Below are 25,595 nucleotides of genomic sequence, written 5' to 3'. Positions count from 1 at the left end.
AAAATGAATACAATAAAATGTCCAACACTAATTTAGTGATGCCTCTAAAATGTTAAATGATGAGAATCATGAGCCAACAAATGAGAAAGGGGTTTATTTCCCGTTGTCTATTCTCCCCTCCCTCCAAAACAAAAAAACAAACAAACAAAAAAACCCCATCATTTGAAGGGGCAGCAGAAATGAGAAAGTCTCATGCAAGTATTTATTTATGGACACTTTTGCAGAGAATAACAGTAGCAGAGCTTTGTCAGAAGAGATACCAGCATGCTGATCATAATCTTTACAATCACTTAAGATCAGACAGGCTCTTGTATTAACTTTTGGCTGAATAACATTGTAAGACTGGGTCAGAAAACAAAATGAATACTGGTTTTCTTACTGATACTTGTGCCTCAATTGTCTCCCTATGCAACACAAAGAGATGTGGTTTCAAAGTTCATTCAGACCTCTTGTTCTTGGTTAAAGTATTGGCTCATGGTACAAAAAAATTAGGCTTCTCTAAACTATGTTATTTAAATTTTTGTCTTAAATTCTGACAAACAAAACCAAAAAAAGAGGCTAATACATAACATGTAATTAAAATCCCAATGCACACTGCAATCCTTTTAAAGACATGTCATTTTTTAAACTAACTCATAAGCCTTTCAAATTGATTATAGTGGGCATGATCACCTTGCAAAATCACGCTATTTGAGAATGAAAAGCTTTGGCCAAAGCTGGGCATTGGTGGCTCATACCTACACAACTCTAGCTATTGAGAAGGCTGTGATCTGAGGATCACAGTTCGAAGCCAGCCTGGGCATTAAAGTCCAGGAGACTCTTATTTCTAATTGAAAAGAAAAAACAGGAAGGGGAAATACAGCTTTAGTGACAAAAGTGCCAGTTTTGCAAGAAAAAGCTAAAGGACAGCAGCCAAGTCCTGACTTTGAGCCTCAATACCAACAAACAAAAGAAAAAAGAAAAGAAAAGCTTTGTCTACATTGAATTTGAGCCCCTTTGTACCAACTACGTAGAGATAACCAAAAAAATATATTTTAAAGAGAAAAGAAAAGCTTCAGCATGCAGTGAAAAATGACACTGACTTGAATCACAGTCAATTTTACCTTTTAAAAATCACATCCTGTAATTAAAAGTGAACACAGGAGGTTTCCACTAAAATTCATTAAAACCCAAGTACATTATGAACACATATTTAAAGAAGAGTCTACCAAAAGTATGCCCCATCCTAATTCTGTATTTCTTTGGTGGAAGGTAGTAGGCAGCTAGGCATGAACAGTATGTACTCTACATTCCCATTTCTATACATTACACTAAGCCAGTCCATGTCCTATTATTCCTGCCATTATAGTGGCCACCTCACTGTTTGCATTTTCGGGTCTTTCTTCTATTATTTTGCTCCCCACTGAATAGAGAAGTTCAAACTTCAGTCATACCATGTGGGATCTTTGTGATCGGTATGATTTAGATAAAGTGAAAGTGAGTCCCCCAGAGGCTAATATACTGGAAGCTTGTAAAATCTTCACAATGTGGGCCTGAGTGAGAGGTAATTAGATCATGGGGAAACTACTGTCAGAAAGGACTGACCCCATCTTATGGGCTGGTTTAGGAGTCAGGGAGTACATCAGTCATAATAACAAGCAAGGCTGACTCACACTTGCTTATCCCAAACATGTTGCTTACCACTCTCCAACACACTTCCACCATGCGATGCCAAATCTTTTACCCAGCTCAGATATTCTGCTATAGAAACACAAAACTGACTACGAAAATGACTCTACAATCAAGCTGCTCTTTCTGACATTTCCTTACTCTGCCTCATCCTGCATATACTATGTTGCAGTCAGTTTGAGTGACTTGCTTCTACTTCCTTACAAGAATGATTACAAAGTACCATTTCCTCTGAGAGAAATGCTCATCCCTCACCTTCTTCCCTTAAGAGATATCTGCTCTCCCTTCTAGATACAATTCAAATACCAGCTTCACAGTCGCCCTTTTTTTTTTTTTTTTTTTTGGCCAGTCCTGGGGCTTGAACTTAGGGGCCTACTGACCATCCCTGAACTACTTTTGTTCAAGGCTAGCACTCTGCCACTTGAGCCACAGTGCCACTTCTGGCTTTTTCTGTGTATGTGGTACTGAAGAAGCGATCCCAGGGTTTCATGCATGCTAGGGAAGCACTCTACCATTAAGTCACATACATTCCCAGCTAAGTCTTACTTTTTAAAAGCATAAACTTACCTATGCTAGGGGGGGTGACATAATTTCTCTTATACAAGACTATGGCACAACCTCTGCTTATTTTAAATATGCTCAAAACAATTTAAGTAATTAGATACTGTGGGTCACATGGTTTAATAACTATTGAGTTTGAAATAAACTTTTTAAAGAAATATTTGAAGTACTGGAGATGTAGTTCAGTGGTAGAGTGCTTACCTAGTGAGTGTACAACCCTGGGTTGCATACTCAAAACAGTTAAAAACAACAGCAAGAAAACAGAACTTCACAAAAAGTTCTATGTAAAAATATTTATTATTATAAAAATGCCTTAATATTATAATCATTTACATCAGTCTTATAATTGCTATGATGAATGTGAGCAGGAAATTTAATAATCAAAGAATTTAAACCCAGTGGTACTCACTAGAAACTATGTTGAAAATGAACTATACAACTTGCAGGTGGGGACAAGGGAAAAAACTAGGAGTGAAGGAAGGGGTGACATTGTCCAAAAAGAAATGTACTCATTACCTGATTTATGTAACTGTAATACCTCTGAACATTACCTTTATAATTACAATATTGTTTTAATTTAAAGTTAACTTTCGATGATTTTTTATATAATTCTGTTTTATTTATTTATTTATTTACTTATTTTTTGGTCATCATGGGACCTGAACTCTGGGCTTGGGTGCTGTCCCTCAGCTCTTCAGCTCAAGGCTAGTGCTCTACCACTTGAGCCACAGGGCCACTTCCAGTCTTTTCTGTTTATGTGGTGCTGAGAAATTGAACGCAGGGCCTCATGCATGCAAAGCAAGCACTTCACCACTGAGCCACCTTCCGGCCCCTCTGTTTTTTGTAATCAGATTAAAAGAAAAAGTAACCATGTCATGTTTTACTTAATTCCAATAAATTAAACATATTACAATATCAGCATATAAATAAACTAAAACCATCATGAATAGTATGTTTTTTATTCTATTCTTATTCCAAGCCTCTAATATCTCCTTAGGTTTTCCAAATCCAGAATATTTCACTTTGAGCTTGTGGTTAGTAACTATTCTATTAAACTATACAGGGTTTGAGGATAGTGCGAACTTTTGATGATTTTATCATCAAATCTGTTAAGTCAATTCAAAAATGTATTTACACTTTTTGTTTGCTTGCAGTGCTGAGGATTGTACCTGGAGCTTCCCTACTGCGATCTACCACTTGAGGTTACCCAAAGCCCTTGTTAACTTTGCCTAGGCTGGCCAATAGGCTTTCTCTGCCTCTGTACCTTCGATTATAGGCATGCTCCATCATCCAGCTTATTTAGTTTTAAAAACTTCCTACTGGATAAAAATATACAGCAGCTTACAGAAAAAGGAAAATATCATTACAAGGTGATGTATTTAGTGATATTTAATATATTATCATCACAATAAAATAAATTAGAAAAAACATAGTGCCTGACTAAAAATCAAACACATGCAGGTTACCTAATAATAGGAACTGCGTAGTTTCTACAGTCAGATACTATTTACTGGGCATCAGCGGTGAGTTGAGTGCTAACCAGGAATACAATGGAAAATGCTCATGTCTATAAGCCAGATGGAGGTATAAAGTACAATTTGCAAAAAAAAAAAAAAAAAAAGTGCAATTTACAACTGTGATAAATGCTTTGATGTAAAGACATATAATTCCTTAAGACTGAGAACCAAAGGATAATGAAAATCTTGGGGATCATTGGAATATTCTCTAAGAAATTACAAGTTGTGACGACAGCAAGCTAAGAATATACAATCTAGAGCCATACTATCCAAGATGGCACATGCTAGTCCCATAGGGAGATTGAGCTGTTAAAATAGGGCTAGACCAAAGTGAGCTAAGCTGTGCTCTAAGTATAAAATTCACGTAAGTTTTCAAAGATTTAGTATAAAATATGTAAAATATCTCAATAATTTTTTTAATGTCAAAACTATGTAATAGCAAGAATGACTAAAGCATACCTGGGATTCTAAACCCAATAAAAGTGTTTACCATACTAAGGTGAGTTACCAATCTCCCAAACCAGTTCTTCACCATCAATCTCCTGACAGAAGCATATTCTCCTATGCCTGCAGCCTTGTTCTTTAATTCCCTTTGAACTTTCTTAGTCTCTATCTCTATATGTCCTAAAAATTTTTGTGATATCACCAACCCAAGGAACAGATATAAGTTTCTTCCCTTTGGAGACCTCCATGACTTTATCAGTTCAAGTAACAGTTTCACTGAAGGGAAATACTGAAAACTACTCTTTCATTTATTATATGTAGCTAGATGCTTCCAGGACTCTCTCTTTAATACATACTACACTCCTTCTTAATCATATTCCTGGTGTTTCTGCTAGATAGTTCTTCTGAATCTAATTTTATCCTTATCACCTGTTTATGGTCCTCAAAAGGTTTATTAAGTCAGTGAACCACAAAAGAAGCAAACATTTTGTCTCAACTTTCCTGTGTATCAATTTTGAATATGAATATGAATCCAAGTTTGGCAAGTAAAATACAATAATCAAGATAAAATCTCAAAGCTGGAAAGCAAATTTTCCTACACTTAAAGTTACAGGAAAAGCATGTCTATGGCACTCTCTATAGCAACATGATGGTTCTTGTTTTACCAAACTGGCTACTGCGAGAACTGTAGCTTCAAGATTGGAGGCATGGCTCCATTGTTAGAGTACCACACATCAAGCAACTTAGTACTTAACAAGTTCAAGTCCTAGTCTTGCACATACACACAAAAAAACCCACAAAAGAAACACACACACAAATGTACTCATTACCTGACTTATGTAACTGTAACCCCTCTGTCTATCACCTTATAACAATTTTTAAAACTTTAAAAAAAGAACTGTAACTTTGTGTTATAAAATACATTATTTGCACTCCAACATACTCAAAAAAAAGCAAAATTCAAATTGTAAAAATAAAAATAAACTCTTGGCTTTAAAAAATAAATCACCACATACACAGAAAAAAAGCCGAAAGTGGTGTTGTGGCTCAGGAGTAAAGTGCTAGCCTTGAGCAAAACAAGCTCAGGGACAGCGCCCAGGTCCTGAGTTCAAGTCTCAAGACTGGCCAAAAATCAATCAATCAATTGTCACATGATCAAAGATCTCAAATTAAACAAATTTAGTATTATAGGAAATAATCTGAGCCAGGCTCCAGTGGCTCTCACCTGGAATCCTAGCTACTCAGGAGGCTGAGATCTGAGAATCAAGGTTCAAAGCCAGCCCTGGCATGAAAGTCTGTGAGACTCTTATCTACAATAAACCACTAGAAAACCAGAAGTGGCACTGTGGCTTCCAAGCGGTAGAGCACTGGCCTTGAGCTGAAGAGTTCAGGGATCCAGGTCCTCCAACAACAACAATAAAAAAAAAAGAATTTAAATAATTTGAATGTTTTCTCTTAACATGACAATCTAAGAAAGAATACCTCAAACTGAAGTGTTACAATCAATACAGAGCAAAATAAAATCCTTCAATAAATAATTTCTACTAATACAAATGAATTATTTATTTCTCACAAATGCATATAGCCTTTTAAAAACTTATTTTGTGCAGTACTGGGGATTCAGCCGAAAGCTTCAAGTTTGCTGGCAAGAATTTTACCCCTGGAGACAAGCCATAAGTACATAAATACAGTCTTTTCACTTTCATTTTACAAATTAGTTTAAGAAAACACTTGAAAAGATTACTTGAATTTAAGACTATAATCTAAGAGGAACGGAGTACTTATAGCTATGAAAATTATAAAAATTGAAGATTACATGTAAAACTGGGAGAAAATACTGGCACTAAAAAAAAAATATTGAAAATAGCCATATGCCACATATACTACCAAAACAAAATACTACCAATCTGGAAATATAAGAAAAATGTCTATCAAGAGCCTCGGCTTATTGGAGATTATTTATTACACTTTTAGCTGTAGCTTAATTTTCTACCTACAATATGTGAATCTTCCACAGTTATTTAAGAAAAAAGCTTTCAGATTGCAAAGACACATTTTTTATTTTTTTAATATTTATTTACTTATTGGCCAGAATAGGGGCTTGAGATCAGGGCCTGAGCTTCTTTTGCCCAAGGCTAGCATTTTACCACATAAGCTATAGCACCATTTCTAGCTTTTTCTCAAGTTTATGTGGTTCTGAGGAATCAAACCCAGGGCTTCATGCACGCTAGGCAAGCATTCTACCACTAAGTCACATTTCCTGCCCCCAAAATACATTTTTTAAAAACCAATAAATGGATTATAAACTTTAAAATATATAGACAGTCAGACAGATAAAGACAGATAAATAGATACATAAATATATAGAGTATATAGGTATATTTTTGAAAATACTGTTTTGTATTCTGATACTTGTATTATGCCTTATTTTTATAACAACATTTAATATAAGTTAGTTTATAACAATCAAATGACTAAAACTCTACTCTCAAAATGTTTCTGATCTGGGTACTGGTGGCTCATACCTATAATCCTAGCTACTTAGGAGGTTAAGACCTAAGGATGCAGTTCAAAGCCAGCTCAGGCAAGAAAAGGCCATGAGACTCTTATTTCTAATTAACAACCAAAAAGCCAGAAGTGGAGCTATGGCTTAAGTGGTAGAGTACTAGCTCTGAGCAAAAAAATTCAGAGGCAGAGCCCACACCCCAAGCCTAGTACCTACACAGAAAGAAACGAAAAGAGAAGAGAAAAACCGAAAACAAAAGAGGAGAGAGAGACAACATTTTTCTTCCTTAGGTTTTGAGTATCTTGACTTTCAACACTCCTACAAATAAAAGACATTTTCAACTGCAATTTCAAATACACAATTTCAAATACAATTTTTTAATAATTTGTTTAAGATGATAGCATTAAAATAACCAGAAAGTCTGGTTATAAAATGATGCTATAATATTTATAAAAGTACACAGGTAAATTAAGTTAAAAATAGTGAAAAGGAAGTCTGAATTTTTTTTCACATAAACCATACATTAAATGAAACGGAGAACAATAAAAGGATTTTAAAAATACCAAAATTGTAACATGTTCAGAATGGTTCATGTGTTCTCTCCCAAGCTTTTATACTAGAAGTAAGAAGTTCACTAAAATTTTATGTTGTAAGTAAAATTAGAAATTTGTTAAGAAAAATTCTCAAAATAAAACAAAAAAATCCAATCCTGAAATGTGTATAATAATCACTCATCTATTGATTTAACCTGGCAAAACAATGACTATACACTTTTTAAGATGCATATGCAGACACACTTACTATAAAATGTATACTGAAAAATCACAGAGCACATAGACATCTTGGTTTAGAACATGAACACTTGCCCAAAGACCAGGACTCTAAGCACTTACCTTAGCAGTTTTCTTTACTGGTGTATGTTGGACTATCTTCATCTGGAGATGGACAGGTGATTTCGTTCACAGCAGGAACCTTGCCAACTTGCCCATATAATTCTTTTGATAAGCTGCTAGGAGATCAGGGTGACCTAGCCTTGCCCTGTAGCTTCCCTCTTAGACGGATAGTCTAGGTCTAGGAGCTGACTGAGAGTAGAAAAAACAACATTCCCCTTCAATACACTGTGAAGTGGGGCTAACAATTTGCACACCTAGTTTATCAGGTGCCACAGGAAACTGTCATTGAAATTTTAGACAATTATTCCAATGGAATAAAGAAATTTCAAGGACATGGGAAAAAAAATCCTACCTTGTTCTCATACCTCATCCGTTAACAACCTGCTAAATCACAAAAGCTTATCTTTAAAAAAGCATTTTGTTAAAAATATATATTTGTACTATAACTATTTGTTTAAACAACACAAAACTTTGTATCTTTCTTTTACGGGGAAAACCAAGGGAAATATTGAACTCTTGATCTCCAAGTACTTATACCATTCATATATCCTATTGAATTAAAATGAAGACTTTACCTTTTCAAGTGTTTTCCCTTCCAACTGCATCAAAATCATCTCAAAATAATTCAAGCATTATTCAAAGCAGTGTTGAGAGTAAATACAGTGATTCTTCATGTAGTAAAGCATTAGAGAAATTGTTGGATCTAAAGCAATGTCTAAATATATTATAGGAAATGTGACAGGTAAGCCATATGACAGTAAGCCTTTGTATGCTTGAATAATTACTTCTTCTAAATGTGTTTATAGTGATTAGATTTTCCCAGGCCATTTCTAATGGATGTTAATATACATTAACTGACAGGTCTGATGATTATTTTTCAAGGTTGTCAGTACCAACATCTGAATGTTTGAAATGATTTTTAAATGTGTTTATGAGCTGGGAATATGAGTCTGTGGTTGAATTGCATACCTTACCATGAGGTACTGGGTCCACTCTCCAGGATTGTCAAAACAAACAAACAAAACCAGAACAGAACAAAAACAACCGGTGGCTCAGAGACTTGAGGATCATGGTTTGAAACCAGCTAGGGCAAAAACTCCATAGATTTAACAAGCTCCACAAGGGTGGAGCTGTAGCTCAAGTGGTAAAGCACCAGCACTGAGTTTTTGAAAAAGCTAAGGGACAGAGTACAGACCCTGAGATCAAGTCCCAGCACCAGCACACACATACAAAAAAAATCTGCTCATAACATGTACTATTTTTTGTAAAATTACTCTTAAATATTAATGTCAAAACATACAAATTTCTGAAAACTAGTATTAAATGTATAATAAGACATATATAGTAAAACTTTCAAATTTTTGGAATTACTCTAATGACCAAAGTCATTAGAAGCATTTAACTTCCAAATGGATATCACATGAGGACATAAATCCATAACCTAAGTGGTGCTGTGGCTCAAAGTGATAGAACTCGCCAGGCACTATTTATTACCTGTAATCCTAGCTACTCAGGAGGCTGTGATCTGAGGATCATGGTTCAAAGCCAGGCCAAGCAAGAAAGTCTGCTGTGAAACTCGTTATCTCCAATTAACCACCAGAAAACCCAAAATGGCACAGTGGTTCAAAGTGGCAGAGTGCTAGCCTTGAGCAAAAAGAGCTCAGGGACTGTGCCCAGGCCCTGAGTTCAAGGCCTCCCCCCCCAAAAAAAAGTGGAAGAGTCTAGCCTTGAGCAAAAAAAGCTCAGGGACAGCACAAAGATCCTGAGGTCAAATCCTACAACTGACAAAAATAAGTAAATAAAATTAGGATACTAGCTATCAATTATATGTGTGGGGGGGGGGGAGGCGTAGATAGATAGGTATAGATATAGGTATAGGTACAGGTGTAGGTGTAGGTGTATATAGATATAGATAGATGAGGCATGCATTGCCTCTCTAACTCATCCTCATCCCCAATAAAAACTCAAGCTGCCAAGCTAGTCACAGGTGTAATTCTAGTTACTCAAGAGGCTGAGATCTGAAGATCCCAGTTCAATGACAACCAGGCAGGAATCTGTATGTGACTGTTACCTCCAATTAATCACTATAAAAACCAAAAGTGGAGCTGTGTCTCAAGTGGTAGAGTGCTGGCCTTGAGCAAAAAAGCTCGGGGACAGTGTCCAGGTCCCAGGATCAGCACCCCCCTCCCTAAATAAAGGAAAAAAAAACACCTCATGCTACCATCATTAACAATAGGTGTGCTCTTTCATATAGCACGGTACTATATTTAACTCTAGTAACAGCCTTCCATGATTCTAATCTAAAGGAAATGATAAATATTAAAATGTTCCTTCAAATTTTCTAACTAGAGCTAAATTGATAGGCTGTAAGTCATTGTGAGCAGTTTATTATTAGGAAGAAATATAATAAATCAAGATTTAAATTTTCAGAGCCAAACCTGAACAAAAAAGAACATCTACTGGTCCAGTCTCATTATCTAACTTTCAGTTTTCCCCTTGGGAAAATGTAAATGTAAATAGTATCTTTAGGATTGTGAATAAATGTTTAGAATGAAAGAGTAGATTATGCATAGCAGGAATTGTTTCCTATCATCCAACTACTGTTTTTATTATTCAGTTCATGATTCTTTTATGTGTCAACTATATGGGGGAAAATGGTTGTCTATGCATGTGAAATGATATTCAGACTACAGTGCACTTGGTTACTTATAATGCAGCATTTCCAAAACCATAACCACAATCACCCTGGAAAAGAAGTGATAGGATCTACTGACCTGTCCTTACAAGGACAGGGCACTCTGAATTTTGACTTGTGAGGAGTCAATTCAACTGCATACATGTTTTTGTACTAAGTACACACACATAGTAACAAATAAATGTTTTTCTATTTACAAACTCATTTCCCAAATACCCACAGAGTAAAAATTTATCATTCAGGTTCAATTCAAGTAACTAGAGAGATAATTTTGTTTACCTACATGCACACACAATACATATAATTTGGGCTTCCCAACCTCCTCCTAACTCACACACACACACACAAAAAAACTCAAAACCCTCAGCAAATAAGCTACATAGACATGTTTAGACCAGAATGAGCTTTTTAAAAGGATATTTTAGATCTTGTTTGTGAAGAATTTTAGTTTGCTTTTGGTTTTGTGTTTATAAATCAAATTTTCCTGGAATACCCTTCCACGTCCACTCATTTCCTTGGTAACTAGGGCCATCTTTTCCCTACAAAGGATGAATCAGTATGCAATCTCTTAGCCTAAGAAGCTAGCCCAAGTAACTTAAGAGATCTGGCCAAATGCAGAAAATATTGCCAATATATATTTTTTAACCTTGAATTCAGGAGTTTTATAAAGGGAAATTTCAGTTAATTCGGGAATATCACGGCTTTCAGAAATAATTCATACAACAAAACTTCACGTTTTTCCATCTCCAAGTACAATAAATTCAGAGCAGCCACTCCAAATTTGCTGAGACAGAACTAAGAAAACTGACAAGTATCTACATTATAAAGATTCTTTTATCAAGAGAAGAAACACTATGTTTTAGACAAATGACCCAAACTATGTACATAAAAACATACACTTATATTTTTTCAGAGATCATGTTACATTATATATTCAATAATGATTAGTTTATGAATTCCTCACTACCATATTTTTAAGAGGGTTCACTCTTATCTCCAATAGATGTAAGAAAACCTCTTGTGCAGTTTAAATCATGACAATACTTTTGAAATGGATTGGTTAAAAAGGATAAATAAGATCAGAAGAGTGGTAGGCTTTACCAACTTATTCTTCTATCTTAAACGTAATAAAATATAATCAAATATTAAGAACTATACAATTAGCAATTCATTTTCCTGTTACTTAAATATAATGAAGGGGATTTTTTGCATTTTGCACATCTTTAAACTGAAAATAAGTAGAAACATGATCCCCAAACATCAAGAAAAATTGTAAATGAATCATCAAAATACAAGTGTGGCAAGGTAGAAGTAGCTCATGCCTGTAATCCTAGATACTAGGAAGGTGGAAATGGCTAGGATCACAGTTCAAGACCAACATGAACAGAATGTTAAGGAGACCTCTTATTAACTAATAGCTGTGTTTGGTAGTACACCCCTGTCATTCTAGGTACAGTAGGAAGAGTAAATAGGAGGACTGAGGTTCAAAGCTGTCCCAGGAAAAAAAGATCCTAGAGCAAAAGGTCTGGGGAGGTGGCTCAAGTGCCTGCGGAGCAGGCATGAGGTCTTGATTTCAAACCCCACTAATACCAAAAATGTAAAACTAAAGTAAAATGTAAAAATTAAATGTAAAGTGTAAACAATAAAACATCAGAAAAACAGGAATAAAAATATTACCTTTATAATTTCTATTACCAAAACTAATTAACTTTGATTACTTAACTTCAAACCATGCATTACTTCATACAAGATTAAACATTTTCCTAGCACCTATTCTTTGCATACAGGACCCAATTATAAATAACAAAAAAAAAACCAGTATTATTTCAGATCATTCCTTGAAAATCAGGATAATAAAAATTCCTCAATTATCTTTTTCAGACTGGCTTATTAATGTTAAGATTCTGTTTGAAAAACAAGTTGTAACTCTTCAGAAGTTGTTATAACGTCTGAATAAATATTATAAAGTAACATGTTTATTGAAAATTACAGAGCTTGGGAGCTGGTGACTCATGCCTGTAATCTTACCTACTCAGGAGGCTGAGATCTGAGGATCATGGTTCAAAGCCAGCCTGAGCAGGAAAGTCCCTGAGATTCTTATCTCCAATTAACCACCAGAAAACCGAAAAATGGCTCTGTAGCTAAAGTGGTAGAGTGCTCACCTTGAGCTGAGGAGCTCAGGGGCAGCGCCCAGGCCCAAAGTGCAAGCCCCACACCCAACCAAAAAAAAGAGATACAAAGAAACGTTTAGATCAGTCACACCATTACATTTTATGAATTATCACGTTAGAATTAAAAAAAAAAAAACTAGATCCGTAGTAAACTTAACCCCAGAAATACAAACCTAGAAATTTAATCATTTTGCAATTACATGAAGCCAATTAAAATGTTTACTAGTGAATATTAAATTGTACAAAGTGAAGGGCTTTAACAGAATATTTATGTACATAATCCATTTTGATCCTATATGCCCTAGTAAATGTTTTAGTAAAATAAATGTAGTGTTTAAAGTTATGTGTTGTAATATTTAAAATTATATTAAGGTAGAAATGCTTCAAATCATGATATATTATACTGTTTCTTAGAACTATGCTTACTCGTCAGTAATAAACTTGAATAGCTGTTTCAATGATTAAAAGTTGATCCTTAAATGTGTTCTGCCTAATTTTTGACCCAAAACTGAATTGTCTGTATCTTTACATATTAAAACATGAAATGTACTAGTAACTAAAATATAGCACTTTACAATAAACCTTAAAGCATTTACTTTTATTATTCTTCTTTCATATTTTCAAGATGCAAATGTTCTTAAAAACCTTTATGTACATATTAAATGTCACCATCAAAGGATATATTTCACAGAATGCAATGAATTTAACAAAATTCTAAAGATGATATAAAACGTAATCATGTACCATGCTAGTAATTTTAAGTCAGAGAAATAAGAATACAAAAGGCTACTAAAATGAATTCAAATTTCTTATCAAATAACTTCAGCTAAATTTTTTTCTCTCTCAAATACATTTTCCCTGGCAATAAATATGAATCTGTACAATATGCAACTGAAGGCTGATTAAAATTAAGTTAATTTTTTTTTTGGTCGGTTGTGGGGCTTGAACTCTGGGCCTGGGTGCTCTCCCTGTGCTCTTCAGCTCAAGGCTAGTGCTCCACCACTTGAACCACAGTGCCACTTCCAGCTTTTTCTGTTTATGTGGTGCTGAGGAATCAAACCCAGGGCCTTATGCATGTGAGGCAAGCACTCTTCCACTAGGCCACCTTCCCAGCCCTAAGTTTTTTTTGTTTTTGTTTTTTTTTTTCATAAAGACAGCTATAAACAAGGAGGCTGATCAGCATATTGATGCAGAAAATTTAAGTGACTTACTTAAACCTAATGAATTAATTACAGCCAAATATAAAAATCACCCTCGCTACTAAGAAGAACCTAGAGGACTGAAAGTAGAAGCCAGTTCATGCAGATAAGTCTATGCAACTCCATCTCCAATTAACTAACAAAATGCCAGATTAGAGGCATGGCTCAAGTAGTAGACATGCACAAAAACAAAATCTGGGCAAGAGAGTAAATTCAAGCCTCAGTACCAACACAAAAAAATAAAAAATAAAATCAGAGCATTTGCTAACTCGCCAAGTTTGTTAGTAACCCAGTTACAATCATACTTATGTAGGTAAAAGTCCTCATGTTGGCTCTAAATACTATTGTAGAAAGCTGCAGGATATGTTTTCTGTTCTTTACCTGCTTCCAGTGCCACTTACCAGAGAACTGATACAACCTCACAAAAGCAGAAAGAAATAAAAGTGCAAAGTGAAGGAAGAGGGGCATATAAAGGAAAAGGAAACCACACTCCCTGAAGAGAGTCACAACTCTCTCTTGACATCCTCAGGCCAGTTTTCGCTGGAGGAAAGCCTCCAATTTTAATCTAGATGTTAATTTCTCACACTGATAATCATGGCCAGGAAGAAGAGGGGGACCTACTCCCAACCAGCAAGCAGGAAACCTGAACGCTTCTGCAATTAAACCTGTCACATAAAGTGATTGTCTTCTAAGTTCGTGTTTCCTGTCTTTTTAAAGGCTATGAAAATATAACAGTCTATGCAAAAAAAAGAGATATCAATGTTCAACTGACTTTATATAATTTCACAGTTTTTTGACTTTTCTGTCTTGTGCTTCCATGATATTATCAAGGTAAAATTTTAGTGGATACAATACCTAATCAACTATCCTTACTAGGCAAGACAAAAGACTTCTAATGAGAAGTATGAGCTCAAAGCTTTCTCATTTTGTAAACAAGTTTCTCAAATGTAATCCCACCATGAGGTATACTCATGTATTTCTATGATAATTTCTTCTGGATATTGGACAAAGTAACTGAATGTTTTAAAGAAAGTCATTTATATGCTGACATGCAAATTTTGGTACAAATAAAGAGGGTAGAACTTACTACTCAAAACTTTTTAAACCAGTTTTAGAGAACACTAGGGTCATGATCATCTTTGTTTTATCTTGAAAAACAAAACACATACTTAATGAATTAAACATTACTAATAAAATGATAGTAGCAAAATACTACCAAATAAAGATTATTCATTTATAATTTGCTGTAGAGTTGCATGGAATAAAAACAGTAGCATATAATGTCTCCTCATGTCTTTCCCATTTTATAGCATATGGATTTTTGGTGCATGCAATTGAGTAAACCAATAATAAACTAATAGTGTTCAGGAACAGACATATTGCTCATTATCTATTTTACATTCAAACTAAAACTACAGGTAAGAGTACTTACTTATCAAAGCTATCACTATTTTTGATGAAGCTCTCCAACTTTTCCTTGGCATATTCCACCACATCTGAATGAAGCTCAATCCCATGATTTATTCCAAAAGGACCTGCAATTGTAGTAGCATTTTTATGAAAATATTAATAATATGCCCATATCGGAACTTTTCTAATTTCTGATCATTTATCTAACAAAGGAGCTTTGAAAGAAGGCTAGAAATATGCAAATACCTGAGTGCCAGACTTTAAAGTTGAATAACCTATTTATATTTCTTCAATGTAAGGAAGAAAAAAATTGAGAAAGATGAGGAGAACAATGGAAGAGGTGACATTGTTCAAGATGCAAAGTACTCATAATGTGGCTTGTACAAATGAAATACCTTTCTACAACTATTTAAAATTTTTTAAAGGAAAGCTTCATTGCATTTTCTGTCAAAAATATTATTTTTAATCCTTCTCCAAAGAATGCTTTTTCTGAAAGGATATTATTGCTAAACTTGATATAGAATCACTTCCACATAATCTGCATGGTTTTAAGTTCATTACCATTATTCTTTAAATCATTTACTCAAAATTTGTGGGGTTTTTTTTTTCCTGTCCTGGTCCTGGGGCTTGAACTCAGGACCTGAGTGTTGTCCCTTATTTTTTTGCACAAGGCTGGTGTTTTACCACTTGAATCATAGTTCCACTTCCAGGTGTTAGCTGTTTAACTGGACGTAAGGGTCTCATAAGTTTCTTGCCTGGGCTGGCTACACTTATATTCAGATCTCTGCCACCAGAGTATCTAGGATTACAGATGTGAACCATTAACCCCTGACAAAATTTGGTAATTCTAGGGGCCTGAACAATAGACTGACATCTTAAAAGCATTCTGACTCCAGATATGTAATACTAAATTCCTTCAGGGCCAAGATCATATTTGTGCATTTTGGAGCTTCCTGTGTCTAGCAGAATGTAGTCACTAGACACTGACTACAGAGCAAGGGCTTAGCATTCATCTCCTTTCTCCCATGGTGTTTCATTTTATATAAGGTCACTGACAGAATTACCTCTTAAGACAAGGGCAAGGGGACTTGTCTCAGCTCCCTTCCCCAACCCTGGCACCTGCTCACTGAGAATATAAAGCCTCACCATTTCCTAAGGCAACTTACTGCATATACTGTCTCTCCATGATACATGCACATGAAAGTACCACACCAGCACGTCTGGTTTTACTAGAATCCTTTTCAGCTTCTGAAACTGAGCCAAGCAGGTTTCTGACTCAACATTTTTGTTTTATTGTAAGTTGTGTTTTACATATCTTTAGAAAATACATAACCAGAGCTATCCTCTAAATGTCATTAAAGATACAGTGCATACTGGAGTTGTTTCTACTAATCACAAAGTATATTAGCAAATTAAATGATCATAATTACATGTTCAAAGACTACATGAAAAGTACAATTAGTGATCTCAGAAATACAAAACTATAAAAACTATAAATATTTCTAAATGTGCAGAGACAATCTTTAGCCCCAAATCAGATAAGGAAAATGCTTAACCTGTACTCTAACTGTCTATTTGGTTCAAGATTTTTTTAGCTGATTTTTCTTGAAATATGTATTAAAATAGTAGGATTACACAAAAGGTACTTGATTCAGAAAAAAAAAAACACAAGAATTAACGTCCTTTAACATGTATTTATATTTTTAAAAGTGAATTGATTGAAGCAATTTCAAATGGTTGCTTCTTCACTTCCTTTATTAAACTGGTAAGCCTTCACCTAAAAACTAGAATAACAGTACAGAATTACTTAAGACCTCAAATAATGTCTTATTACTGCTATAGGTAAACAATAAATTTGAAATTTCTTTCTTAAAAAGTATCAAAACAGACTTATAAACGCACACTTTTCTTTTTCTCTTCCCTCAGAGCTGAAGACCAAACTCAGGGCCTTGCAACTTGCTAGGCAAGTGCTCTTCCACTGAGCTAAACTCCCAACCTCTAAGCCCACACACATTTTAACACACTATTTAATATCAATATGAGAGTTTGAATTCCGTAAGGGTCAAAAGAATGTTAGGAAGACAAAGTTTTCCTCATTTAAAAAAGCTCATATTAAACTACAATTACTTACACAGTAACACAATATTACTTAACGATAAGTAACAGTATGAAAAAATGTTTCATAAAATGAATATAATTTTCCTTTGTAACCTTTTTGAGTTCATCCACTGAATGTAAAAATGTAACAAACTTTTTTTTTTTTTTTGGTCAGTCATGAGGCTTGAACTCTGGGTCTGGGCACTGTCCTTGCGCTCTTCAGCTCAAGGTGAGTGCTCTACTGCTTGAGCCACAGCACCACTTCTGGTTCTAGTAGTTTATTGGAGATAAGAGTCTCACCGAGTTTCCTGCATGGGCTGGCTTTGAACCACGATCCTCAGATCTCAGCCTCCTGAGTAGCTAGGATTACAGGTGCGAGCCACTGGTGCCCAGCTAAAATGTAGCAAACTTATACTTTATTTTTATTATCCGTTAAGAAGTGGGTCAACTACTCAGCCATTTTTTATGAAAAAAAATAGAACTGCACAGATAACAGACCAATAAAAATGGTCAATGTTGCTCACATTGTTTCCAGCAAGCCCAAATGCATAAACTAAGAATCTGAAAATAAAGGCACACACCCATATTAGCAGTAGCAATCTGAATCTTGGAGTTCTAGTTCAAAAGGAATGAGATGGGCTGTTTGTCACTTCAAGATATCACTATTCTTTTTCCTGCTTTTTGCTTATTGCGCAAAACCAAAGCTTAAACTTTAGAAATAAAGTTTAAAAGTTTAAGAATTTTTTTCCTCAAAAGTTGTTTTCACATCACCGTGATACAAAATGGCTAATAGGAAAAATAAAGATTTCATAACTGTAACCAAAGAACTTAGGAGGGTAAGGCAGGAAAAGCTTAAATTTGACCAGCCTGGACTACACATCAAAATTATAACTTAGGGCTGGGAAGGTGGCTCAGTGGTAGAACGCTTGCCTTGCATGCATCAGGCCCTGGGTTCGATTCCTCAGCACCACATAAGCAAGAAGAAAAAAGCCGGAAGTGGTGCTGTGGCTCAAGTGGTAAAGCGCTAGCCTTGAGCTGAAGAGCTGAGGGACAGCGCCCAGGCCCAGAGTTCAGGCCCCACGACCGGACCCAAAAAAAAAACAAAATTATAACTTAAATTTTTTTCTTTTTTCAGTAATATTCAAAAGCCTTGTTTCAAAGTAGTATAAAAACACATGCAAAACACTATTAATATCTAATATAACACCACTTGATATTTTTTAAGTAGATGTAACTGTTTTATTCTAAATGTGGTTCTACATATCATTATTTGATAATGTGATCATTAAAATACTGAAAATAACTAGAGTAAAAATGCATTAATAAAAGGCAGAACTTAAATAACAATGTCACTAATATCTCATTTATTTAGAATATGACATACAATTAGAACACATGAAGTACACCAAAAAATGTGGTGCAATGTTGATTGTTACAACTCATATTTGACATCTCAATAATTAAAATAGAACAGGAAAATAAGGCAGAGAAAAATGAAGAAGCTGATTCGAAGAAGTCCCTTCTAAATGATTATTTTTTATATGAAACATTTTTAGCACCAATGTGTTTTGCATAAATTTTTAAATGATGTTACCAGGTCAGATGAGGCAGAATTTTTATTTTATGTTCAACACATTCCAATGTCACCTTTCTATGAAATATTAAGGGCTTAATTCTTATACCATGTATTTTTAAAAAGAAAAAGGAAAGTGTTAGGAATTAGCCACAACTTTTAACAGGTAAATATTAGAGAAAATAGAAACATATACAGAAGCCAGTTTATTGTTATATATTCAAAATATTAAATTATATGTATTCCCTTACATATTTATAATATAGACTATTAAGAATCTCTCTGTATATATGCCAGTACTGAGACTTGAATTGGGGCCTAAGCACTTTCCCTTAGTTTTTTCTTTCAAGTCTGATTCTCTATCACTTGAGCCACAGCTCCACTTTTGGCTTTGGGATGGTTAATTGGAGGAAAGAGTCTCACAGACTTTCTTGCCTGGACTGGCTCAAACCATAATCTTCAGATCTCAAGTCCCTAAGTAGCTAGGATTATTATAGGTGCCAGGCCAGTCACTGGCGACCAACTTAGAAAATATTTTATAGCTGTCAAAAACCTATTTGTTGTTACCAGTAAAAAAAAAAAAAAAATCCGGGGGAGCACTTGCCTTACATGCCTGAGGCCCTGGGTTCGATTCCTCAGCACCACATAAGCAAAAAGAAAAAAGCCAGAAGTGGTGCTGTGGCTCAAGTGGTAGAGCACTAGCCTTGAGCTGAAGAGCTGAGGGACAGTGCCCAGGCCCAGAGTTCAGGCTCCACGACCGGAACCCCCCCCCCCCCCCAAAAAAAAATCCAATATAATTAAATCTAAAGACTTTATATTTTGGAGTAACTGGATCTAGTCTTGCTCTTTTACTCAACAGTCAAACCAAAACTTACAGTAGAGGTCAAAAACTATCAGATTCAGTTGTAAATTGTCCATGCAATTTACATGAACAGCTACAATGTAATTAAATTGTTCATTTACATTGACTTCAACTTTATCCAATAATTCCAATGATATCCAAGTCTGCCAAGTGGTATAGATAGAAAACTGCCTGAGACAGACTAAGGAAACATGCTTCACACTACACTTGAATGAAACTCACTGTGTCTTTAATATTTTTTAAAGATAATTCATAGGACACTGCAACAGGCAAAATTATTTCATAATACATACTATAATAATTCAAGACAAAAATAATCCAAGATCTACCATTTCAGTTTAGGCTTACGACGCTGTGATAAGATTAAAAGATTAAGGTGAGACGTTCTGAGATTCCAAATCCTGTTTCGACCTTTTACCTAGTATTATCTAAGACTGGTTAGTTAAGATCTGAAAAGTGTTTCTTGCTATAAAAGGGATCCCTAGAATGAGCAAATATATTATATAAAAGTGCTTCATATCCTATAAAGTATAGGAAAGATAACAAACTGTTATTAGAAATCATGATTATAGGGCTGGAAATGTGGCTTAGTGGTATAGAGTGTTTGCCTAGCACGCATGAAGTCCTGGGTTCAATTCCTCAGGACTATACATACAGAAAAAGCCAGAAGTGGCACTGTGGCTCAAATGGTAGAGTGCTAGCCTTGAGCAAAAGAAGCTCAGGGACAGTGCCCAGGACCTGAGTTCAAGCTGCAGGACTGGCAAAAGAAAAAAGAAAAGAAAAGGAAGAGAGGAAGAGGGAGAGGGTAAGGGACAAGGACAGGGAAAGATCAAGATCATGATTATAGGCTGGTTGCTAGTGATTCATGCCTATAATCCTAGCTACTCAAGAAGCTAAGATTTGAGGACTGAAGACAGGAAAGTCTATGATACTTTATAGGATTAATCACTCAAGTAGTTGAGCAGAAACACTAAAGGACAATGTCAAGGTCCCGAGTTCCAGCCCTAGGACCACATGTATACACTGGTTGTTGAATTGTAGGAACAAGATCCAAGCCTCATTAGGGGCTGGGAAGGTGGCTCAGTGGTAGTATACTTGCCTTACATGCATGAGGCCCTGGGTTCAATTCCTCAGCACTACATAAGCAGAAAAAACTGGAAGTGGTGCTGTGGCTCAAGTAGTAGAGGGCTCACCTTGAAGAGCCCAAGCACAGTACCCAGGCCCAGAGTTCAGGCCCACAGCCAATAAAAAACAAAAACAAACAAAAACAAAAACCTATAAAGTTGTTCTCAATAATTACTGAATATTTCAATTTATAGACTCTAAATTTTATTTGTTTAAAACCACCAATGCCTGGGTCCTACTGCATATAGGCTAAAGGGAATCTATGGGATTAGCCTAAAGTGAGGCAGGAAATCACAACCTCAAACTGGAATTCCAAAATACTACATCTTCCTAATTATGTATACAAAGTACCATCTATGTGATTTATAGAACCTGTTTTGAAATATCCAAATCTCTATTCTTTCAGTAAGACAATTTTTTTTAATGGACTCTATATAAGACATGTTAGATAATCCTAAATGTTTACCACAAGGGGGAGTAGGTGAGTCATTTATTTGGTTTCTATGAGATTAGTACAAAATCAATGGTATTAAGTGTATAAAAACATCTTTTAGCAGGGTGACAGTGCCTCATGACTGCAATCTACCCAGGAGGCTGAGATCTGAGGATCACAATTTAAAGCCAGCTTAAACAGGAAAGTCCATGAGACCTATTCAAAAGCCAGATGTGGAGCTGTGACTCACATGGCAGAGTGGTAGCAAAACTGTTCAGGGACACCAACCAGGCCCTGAATTCAAGCCACAAGAGCAATACAAACAGACAAAAAAAGCTTCTTTGGGAACATTTGTTAGTAACTACAAGTATTCATGTATAATAATGGGTAAAAAGCAGACAAGAATAAGTTTTACTCGGTCTTTTTTCCCCCCATGAATAATCCACAGTATAAGGCAGAGGCATAAAAAAAAAATAATAACCCAAATGCAAATAAAGGGGGGAAAAAAGGAATTAGCAAAAGGCTAAGTATTCATTAACTGGGTCTGAGAAAATGCGTATTGCCACTTACTGAAATATATTTAATTTCTTATCATTTCTCACATTCTATGTAACAACAAAGCAATTAAAGATTAAACTATCATGCTCTGTGTAAAGGTATACACTTTAACCCATCTACTTGGAAGGCAGCAACAGGAGAATGGAGGTTCAGAGACAAGTCAGGGTAAAAGCCGAGTATTTTCAAAACCAAAATGAAAGCAAAAAGGGGTATGGATATGGCTCAAGTAATAGAGTGCTTGCCTAGCAAATGTGAGGCCCTGGGTTCAAAACTACTTCAGTTTAAGAAAGGCCTTATGAAACAAGTCTTAAAATTTACCAAACACAAGCTGAAATGCATCAGGCCCCTTATACATACATTCCTTTATGGATATGTGTCACTTCCTTTTATTATACTTAAATCTCAAAACTATGTTTACATAGGATCTGAAAATAGTAGTTTTAAATAGCAACAGAGAATGGACCCACAGCTTAAAATAACTACCTCTGTAAAAGGCCAAATATCAAGAACAGGTTTCACAATTCACTTTTCTACTCAAGGGCTGCTAATGCCCAGAGAAGCTTCTGACTATACGTACACTAATATGTTACAATATATTAAGTTTCCAGAAAACAAAATTCAACCAAGTGAGTAAAACTGTGTTTAATTATAATGTAATTTTAAGCTAATTTTAAGTAGCTTCGTATCTTGATGTAAATTCTTTTTAACGAAATCATTTTCCCAGGAAGTCATTTTAATTGGCTCTTTCATTTCAATGCATATTTATTTTTGAAGTACCTGAAGATATCCAGAGCAAGCATGGTGATTGATTCATACTGATAATAAAAATTTATTGAACTACATGACAAACAACCAATAAAAACAATATTATCTGTTTCTAGTTTACAAAATATTACACACTATTTAAAGGATAAGAAATGTAATTGTCTGCACTATCACATCCTCAACAATTAGCATAGGGTCTAAGTTCATAGAAGCTTCTTTAAAGAATAATAAGGTACAGAACACTGGGTAGCTCATGCTAGCTACTTCAGAGGCTAAGATTAGAGGATCGTGGTTCAAAGTAAGCTAGGCAGAAAAGTCCATGAGACTTTTATACCTGATTAAGCCAACAGTAGAGCTTTTCAGTGATTCATTAGAGATAAGTCTCATGGACTTTCCTGTTCTGTGGTAGAATGCCAGCCTTGAGTGAAAAAGGAAAGGGACAGCAGCACTCAGGCACTGATTTCAAGCCCTGTACCAGAAACAAAAGACAAAAAAGAGAAAGAGTGAGAGCAAGAGAGAGGTAAGAGAGAGCACTAGATGTGAATATTTCAAAACAATAAATGTCAAAACGATTTAATCTGATATTAGGGAATATGGCATTCCACAGAAGCAAATCATATAAATAATGCATTCCATTACAAATTAACTTACTATCTTTAGTTACTCAAAGAAACCTTTTAGAATGCAACAAATATTTTCCTTTCATTGAAAATTGGCTTCAGAGCAATAAACATCAGCCTTGTTAGTACTGTATAAATCAAGATGTCTTTGTGGCTCTGTAAGGGAGGAAGTTAACCACAGAAGATATAAGAGTAGAAGAAAGAAAGGAAAATATTTCTAAGTTGTCTTTTGATACTTTAGGCTTCTTACCCTTGTGTATGTTACCTATTCCATAAGATAAAATTAAATGAAAAAATAACTGGTGTTCCAATTTTTTTTTTTGGTCGTGGGGCTTGAATTCTGGGCCTGTCCCTCAGCTCTTTCAGTTCAAGGCAAGCGCTCTACCACTTGAGCTACAGTGCCACTTGTGGTTTACTAGAGATAGGAGTCTCACCGTCTTTCCTGCCAGGGCTGGCTTTGTACTGCAAGATCCTCAGATCTCAGCCTCCTGAGTAGCTAGGATTACAGGCGTGAGCCACCAGCGCCCGGGGCTGGTGTTCCAATTTCTATCTTGAGCATTTTAGAAGAAAATTATACCTTTCCTAAAAAAAAAATAAAATAAAACCACACAGGAGGAAGAGAGTTGAAATTTGTAAGTTTTATCTAGCATAGAAAGAAAAACATTCAGTTGGGGACAAGATAGTTTTTACAATCTTGTATTCACTGGAGAAGTAAGAAAAAGACATCAAATTTGTCTAAGTACCAAATCTGTGAGTATGGTGTAGAAAATCATGTCCAGGGCTTACGAGACACATACTGGACATAAAAGTTCTGTAAATTCTTTATATATGAAGGCTTGAGGACAAAAGAAAGGTCCATCTTTCACTTCAGGGTTAAAGAAACTTCCAACAAAGGCAAAAAAAACAAAAAAACACAAGCAATTTGGAGAACTGACATCCAAAGAAAGAGTTGCACAAAGTCAAGTAAGTGACAGGCAAATGGACTGTGAGGGCCAATTCCAGACATGATCAAAAATTTTAGCAGGCCAGCTAGGGCTTGTGGTTCAAGCCTATAATCCTAGCTACTCAGGAGGCTGAGATCTGAGGATCTCCCTTCAAAACCAGCCCAGACAATATAATCTGAGAATCTTACCTCTAAGCACCAAAAAACCTAAAAGTGGAGCAGTAGCTCAAGTGGTACAATGCTAGCCTACAGCAAAACAATTCAGGGACAGTGCCCCAGGCTCATACTTCAAGCATCAGGGCTGGAAAAAAAAAAATTAGCAAGCCCAAGAAGCGCTTTAGACTACATTCAACCTCTGGTTTTATCTGAAGTACCCAGTTCAAAATCAACCTAGCCTAAAGAAGATACAGTAAAAGACAGACAGTTCCATAGGTATGAGCTCTAATATTGGTAGAGTCACAAACTCTTTCATAAATACAACAAACTCAAAAGGGTTTAATAATTTTCTGAAATAAACAGCTGATCCTCATTTCCGGTAGTCATGTTCTACAAAATACAGAAAGCACTGGATAGGAACACTGAACCATTGTTCTTAGAGAAAAGATATATATAATATAGACATCTCAAACAGACTATAATCTTAAATCCTATATATTCATTCTGGTAAAATCTGTTTACAAAAGAGAGGGAAAAAAAGCTCAATAACACAATTAAAAAAAAAAAAAAAAGCTCAATAAATTAGTGACTTGAATTAGGCAATCCCACAAACCAGATTTGAGATTCAAGCTCTGTTAACTGAGCCAATGTAATACCACCCTGGCTCTTTGCTTTCCATCCTCTGTTCATCTCCACATAAAAGCTAAGCCACAGGCAAGCTTGGCCCTGTCCCTCTCCATTAGGAACTCACAGAACAGACAACTCAACTGTTTTTTTCCGCTGCAAAGGTCTGAAAATGATCTAAAAAATATTGCATTAATTTGGTAACTACAAATAAACAACTCAGTATGGAAATTCTCAGATACAAAATTGAAAAATAGTAATAAAGAGCAGTTGTATTTTCTATAGAGATGATCCAGGATAGAGAGGTAATCTCAAAGATAAAAACTAAAGATGCAGCCAGGTGTCAGTGGCTCATACTTGTAATCCTACTCAGGACACTGAAATCTGAGAATCGTGGTTCAAAGCCAGCCTGGACACTGGGCAGACCAATTCTTGAGACTCTTATCTCCAATTAACCACCAAAAAGCTAGAAGTGGAGCTGTGGTTCAAACAGTAGAGTGCCAGCCTTGAGCTAAAAAGCTAAGCAAAAACATAAGATCCTGACTTCAAGCTCTGTACCGGCACAAACAACAACAAAAAAAAAACACCTAAAAGATGCTCAGCAAAATATCTAAAATAATCTTCCATCAGTGAATCACTGAAGGGATTTCATCATACTTTCTAATAGCAGTATAAGGAAGTATAATCAGAAAAAAAAACTGCTTTGAAAACTTCGTAAAATTTCTAAACTTCATATTAAGTCTAATATTTGTTATTTTATTGCTAATTTTTTGCT

General features: G+C 35.4%; 1 protein-coding gene across 2 annotated transcripts in view; it reads right to left on the bottom strand.

The window, feature by feature from the left end:
* Positions 1-25,595, bottom strand: part of Pcmtd1 (protein-L-isoaspartate (D-aspartate) O-methyltransferase domain containing 1) — an 86,175-nt gene that overhangs the window by 10,555 nt on the left and 50,025 nt on the right. Inside the window, exon 3 of one of the 2 annotated variants that reach the window (XM_042696123.1) lies at positions 15,087-15,189. In XM_042696123.1, coding sequence (XP_042552057.1) covers positions 15,087-15,189 — 103 coding nt within the window. Of the gene's footprint in view, positions 1-7,589; positions 7,693-15,086; positions 15,190-25,595 lie in introns of those variants that run through there. The other variant, XM_042696124.1, reaches the window with a different exon arrangement.

The sequence above is a fragment of the Dipodomys spectabilis genome, unplaced genomic scaffold (assembly GCF_019054845.1).
Source record: "Dipodomys spectabilis isolate Male_0828 unplaced genomic scaffold, ASM1905484v1 ptg000199l, whole genome shotgun sequence".
NCBI classification, from domain to species: Eukaryota; Metazoa; Chordata; class Mammalia; order Rodentia; family Heteromyidae; genus Dipodomys; species Dipodomys spectabilis.
This window is presented reverse-complemented; position numbering and strand designations above follow the sequence as displayed.